At 36.0% G+C, this 6000-nt stretch overlaps 1 protein-coding gene across 1 annotated transcript; it reads right to left on the minus strand.

Annotated features, from left to right (window-relative positions):
* Positions 1 to 884: 884 nt before the first annotated feature.
* On the minus strand, positions 885 to 3592 carry LOC113100680 (zinc finger protein 239-like). The gene is made up of 2 exons (XM_026265311.1): positions 3394 to 3592; positions 885 to 2116 (listed from the first exon to the last, which is right to left on the minus strand). The coding sequence occupies exon 2, from the start codon at positions 2109 to 2111 to the stop codon at positions 1296 to 1298; it is 816 nt and encodes a 271-aa protein (XP_026121096.1). The 5' UTR covers positions 2112 to 2116; positions 3394 to 3592; the 3' UTR covers positions 885 to 1295.
* Between the last annotated feature and the right edge of the window lie 2408 nt (positions 3593 to 6000).

Raw genomic sequence — 6000 nt, forward strand, 5'->3', positions numbered from 1 at the left:
ATTTTCACTATTAACTTTGTTTATTCTTAATTTCAACAATTACATTTTCACTAGCTAAAATGATAATTATTGATATCAGGGATTAAATTTTAACTAGTAAAAGGTTATAATTCTTTATGTCTGTAATTTAATTTATTTTATTATGCCTTCACATCTCCATCGTAACAGAATACTTTGCCACCTGATCCAGGGGCAAATGGCAGCCGCACTGGACCCCCGTACCTGTAATAGCAGTTGTTTCAGATATTCTTCCCAGTCAAACCAAAATGTATTCAGACACCTTCAACATTTCTTACATCATCACAGTTTATTTGCTTTAGTTTATAAAATGGTAATAAAATATTTCTATGCAGACTAATAATATGAAACTAATGTAACTATGCTATGGTTTTACACATTTATTTTCAATAAAACTGAAAAAAGGCTTAGAAGATTCATCTCTCTGGTCTAGTGGATAAAATTAATATCACAGCCTTCATCTTTCAGTTGAAATGGCTTATGGTTTAGAATTAGATTTTAGCAGGGACTATTTGAACACACGGTTGTAGGTGGAGTTAGTGTAAGAGTAAAAGCCCATCAGCCTTTACCATACCTATAGGATGTTAACGACATGAATGAAGGAAACAAAATGAAGGATGTCTTTCAAGGATCTTTTCAAATTGTTACACCCTTAGTTGAAATCGCTACCTGATTGTTTAATCCTAACCCCAGCCCCAATCATAAACCCTCCCCAACACCTAACTCTAAACCTACCAATACTAGGAGGGTAATAATCTGGCAGGGGTCAGAATTCAGCACTACATCAACCATACAGGGAGGGCAATAAAAAAGGAGATATACTTTCTAATTGATGTATTTATTTTTGGAGATTTATTGTATCCCCAGCCACAGGCGACATGACAAATGTAGCTACTTTTTATTAAAGCAGATGGCAAGCCCGCAAACAGATAACAGAACAAAACCCAGCTAAAACACAATGAATTTACAGAACTAAACAACCCTGACAAGATGATGGTTGAAGCACTTTAAGTGATGCATATGCATTATAAGAATACAATTTATTACATTTAACAATACAAAAATCATAGCATAATTAGATCTAAAACAAAATTCTATGAAAGAATACAACTTTTAGATTTGGCTCTTTTGGGAGGAATATCATATGTATTTTTTTTTTTTCTGTCTCTCAAAACAGCTGTTTAAGGCACATTTTTCAAGAGATTGTTTGTTGCATCGTGCCACATATAGTGAGAACACTGTTGTGTTCAGTCCTGGATCTGAAAATTAACTGCTTACTATGATTTTAGACATTTGTTTCTTGTATGATTGAGTAAAGATGAGGACGAAGCAAAACGTTTCCCACACGGAGGGCAGTGATACTTCTCTCGAGTGTGTGTTTTCATGTGACCCTTAAGGTGTCCTTTTCGGGCAAAACTCTTCCCGCAGTGATCACATGGGTACGGCTTCTCTCCGGTGTGGACCCTCTCGTGTGTTTTCAGATGTTCTGACTGACTGAAACTCTTGTCACAGTGTGAACACTTGTAAGGTTTTTCTCCAGTGTGAGTTCTCTGGTGCCGTCTCAGTTGAGCACTATCAAAAAATACATTCTCACAATCAAAGCACATATGATTCTTCACACCGCTGTGTCTTTTCTGGTGTTTTTTTAAAGCAGCCAGCTCAGTGAAACTCTTTCCACACAGAGAACAAATGTGAGGCTTCTCCTGTGTATGAACTTTCCGGTGGTTCTTCAGGGCATCTGTCCTGAAAAAATCTTTACCGCATTGATCACAGGTATAGGGTCTTTTCCCAGAATGATAACGCAGGTGTAATTTAAAGCTGTTCGCCTTACTGAAACTCTTCCCGCACTGATCACATGTGTAGGGTTTCTCTCCAGTGTGGATTTTCATGTGTTCCTTAAGGCCTGTTTTTTGTTTGAAACTCCTCCCGCACTGATCACATGTGTGCGACTTCTTTCCAGTGTGGATTTTCTTGTGAACTTGAATTTGTTTGGACTTTTGGACTCTTCTTCGACTCTTCGATTTTACACCAGTTTTGACATCCTGTTTCTCCTCAGCTTCAGTCAGCTCTTCACTCTCCTCATTCTCTTCCATCAGGACTTAAATAAAAGCGAGATAAAGTCAATTTCAGTAAAAGTCATAAGACTAATGTAAAAAAACAAATAAAAATTAACCCTGGTGTAATAGCAAGAATAATAAAACTGTTATATGATGACTATTTTGAATACTTATTAGATTTAACAATATTTTATCCAATATTTAAATGTTTTTCCTTAATCAGTAACAGGGATCCAGAAAAAAGAAAAATAACTTAAGGGGCCACTGTCTCCTATAGAATATAGGCCAAAATAGGCACCTAATTATTTATCACGTGCCACAGAATACACACGTTTTCTTTCTTTCTTTATTTTTAACCCATGTGTGCTCCTCATTTGGGAGTCACACTTAGTCAAAAGTGAGCAGACACACTGAAATGCATCTTTTTTTTCTTCATTATAATCATTTTAATATTTTTGTTTGATAATATTTTTATTTAATATTTTGAGAGAATTGTATGGTACTAAGTAATATTTATGTGATAGTTATGATATTTTCCCCACTGAAAATAGCAAAAAAGAAAAAAAAAGAAATCTATTTTGTTTATTTATTAATACATTTTCAACTATCTATTTGCAGTATTTCAGATTAAAATAGAGACCAAGCCTTCAAAAATACTACTTTTGAAGGCAGAATAGCTCCTGGTGAGAGTTGGCCAAATGTTATTTGATTTTTTTTATTTCTGTACCTGCACTCCAACAAAAATAAGAATCAAAAGCATTATTTTTGTAATATATTTAATTATGATTAACGTTATACAAAGCAATGCCTTGCACCATAACTTGAACCACAGCAGGGGGAAAAAAATCCTTATCGTTGAGCCCCGTAATGCACATTTAATCCAAAAACAATTAATTTTCAAAAGAGTCAGTGAAGTAACAATTTAGAAGATGGGTTTGTGAATTTATCACAACATTACACTAATATGAATAAATTTAATATTTATCTAATAAATCTAATTTAAGCTCTCGCTATGATGCGGAAACTACCAGGGTTTTCTGGGTCTTAAACGCCTTCAACAGCATGCCATACCAAACAACAGTGTCAAAAAGTAGTTTAAATTTAAAGTTTGTTATTCGTGTCGTTTGGGTGGTCATACGGCTTAAATACAGGAGGATTCCGTATGATTTGGAAAGGCTGTTTGGTTCAGTCAGCAGACGCCAGAAAAGACGCACAAATAGAACAGCACCAGATTAAAACAACACAAAACGACCCTGTAAAACTTTGCTTTGATAAGCCGTATGCATATAACTGTATAAAAATGTACGAAATATCTCACCTCAGAAGACTCGAAGCTGTTTGATGGCGCTAGCTTCTTCTTCTTAAAATTTATTGGCAGTTGGCATACCAATTTGGTGCATTACCGCCACCAACTGTTTAGGGTGTGGAGCTTCAGTGCGGTTTTAGACAGGTGCTGGCCATTTAATTACAATATCATTAAGTTGATTTATTTCACTAATTCCATTCAAAAAGTGAAACTTGTATATTATATTCATTCATAACACACAGACTGATATATTTCAACTGCATATTTTTTTTTTTTAATTTTGATGATTATGACTGACAACTAAGGAAAATCACAAATTCAGTATCTCAGAAAATTAGAATATTGTTAATCAATAATCAGCTAATAAACTCAAAACACCTGCAAAGGCCTTTAAATGGTCTTTCAGTCTAGTTCTGTAGGCTACATAATCATGGGAAAGACTGCTGACTTGACAGTGTCCAAAAGACGCCATTGACACCTTGCACAAGGAGAACAAGACACAAAAGGTCACTGCAAAAGGGCTGGCTGTTCACAGAGCTATGTGCCAAGGCAAATTTATAGAGAGGCGAAAGGAAGGAAAAGATGTGTTAGAAAAAAAGTCTAAAAGCAATAAGGTTAACTGCACCCTGGAGAGGATTGTGAAACAAAACCCATTCAAAAATGTGGTGGAGTTTCACAAAGAGTGGACTGCAGCTGGAGTCAGTGCTTCAAGAACCACTACGCACAGACGTATGCAAGACATGGGATTCAGCTGTAGCATTCCTTGTGTCAAGCCACTCTTGAACAACAGACAGCGTCAGAAGCATCTCACTTTCAAAAACCACTGTTCTGCTGCAGGGTGGTCCAAATTTATGTTCTCTGACGAAAGTAAATTTTACATTTCCTTTGGAAATCAGGGTCCCAGAGTTTGGAGGAAGAGAGGAGAGGCACACAATCCACATTGCTTGAGGTCCAGTGTAAAGTTTCCACAGTAAGGATGGTTTGGGTGCCATGTCATCCGCTGGTGTTGGTCAACTTGTTTTCTGAGGTCCAAGGTCAACACAGCCGTATACCAAGAAGTTTTAGAGCACTTCATGCTTCCTGCTGCTGACCAACTTTATGGAGATGTAGATTTAACTTTCCAACAGGACTTGCCACCTGCACACAGTGCCAAAGCTACCAGTACCTGGTTTAAGGACCATGGTATCCCTGCTCTTAATTGGCCAGCAAACTCGCCTGACCTTAACCTCATAGAAAATATATTAGATCTTTTAAATTTAAATTAACTTCCCTTTGTTCTACCTAGTAGTCACAATATTTACAATTTATTATATATATATATATATATATTTTTTTACATTAATATTTTAAATTTTTTAGTTCTATTTAAATAATGATAGTTTGAAGATAAATATTTTAGTCTCCTATGTATTCTGTAATAAATACCCTTCTGTTTTGTTTTTCGTTCTAAGCAAAGTTTTTTCATTGAAGACTTCTGAAGATGACAGAAAACCTGAAGGAGATCAATTCAGTTTACTAAAAGTTTATCAAAAAGACATTTTCCAAGTGATTTCCTTGTTTTATTTATTAGTCAGAATAGATATAACATTTGAACTACAAAAGCTTAATAATCATTAAAAGCTTCTGATAAGCCTGAAATAATCAGCAATCAGTCAATAATTTTATCTCTGATTAATTGATTACCAAAATAATTACTTGATGTGGCTCTCCACAGCATCACATCTGTAAGTACAGATCAATATTTAAATTACTTACTGTAATTTCAGACATGCATCTTTTTTTGTGATAGGTTAGAGAATATAATTGAGTGAAACTCTTGCCACATGAATTGCAGTGATACGGCTTCTCTCCCGTGTGGATCCTCTCATGTACTTTAAGATATACGGACCGTTTAAATCTCTTGTCACAGTGTGAACAATTAAAAGGTGTTTCTGTAGCGTGAATTACCTTGTGCTTTTCACTTCAGCATCTGTAAAAAACGCCTTCCCACACTCAGAGCAAATATGATCCTTCACACCGCTGTGTCTTTTCTGGTGTATTTTTAAAGCATCCCGTTCACTAAAACTCTTTCCACACAAAGAACACAGATGAGGCTTCTCCTTTGTATGAACTTTCAGATGCCTATTTAGGGCGCCTGTTCTAAAGAAATGTTTACCACACTGGTCACAGTTATAAAGTCTTTCATTTGAATGAATAAGCAGATGACTTCTAAAAACACTTGATATTCTGAAACTCTTCCGCACTGATCACATGTGTACGGCTTCTCTCCAGTGTGGATTGTCATGTGAACATTTAGGAGGTCTTTTTGTGTAAAACCCCTCCCACACTGATCACATTTGTACGGCTTCTCTCCAGTGTGGACTGTCAAGTGTTTGTTAAGATGTACTTTTCGTCCAAAACTCTCCCACACTGATCACATGTATATGGTTTCTCTCCAGTGTGGATTCTCTCATGTCTTTTCACATATATTGACACGTGTTGAATCTTTTTGTCACAGTTGTAACACTTGTAGAGTGTTTCTGTAGTGTGAACTATCAGGTGCACTTTCAGTGCACCATCAGTAAAAAAAGTCTTCCCACACTCAGAGCAACCATGATCCTTCACACCACTGTGTCTTTA

The sequence above is a fragment of the Carassius auratus genome, unplaced genomic scaffold, assembly GCF_003368295.1.
Source record: "Carassius auratus strain Wakin unplaced genomic scaffold, ASM336829v1 scaf_tig00217332, whole genome shotgun sequence".
NCBI classification, from domain to species: domain Eukaryota; kingdom Metazoa; phylum Chordata; class Actinopteri; order Cypriniformes; family Cyprinidae; genus Carassius; species Carassius auratus.

Coding starts and splice junctions, on each gene's coding strand:
- LOC113100680 (XM_026265311.1), bottom strand. CDS start 2,111: ATGGAAGAGAATGAGGAGAGTGAAGAGCTGACTGAAGCTGAGGAGAAA.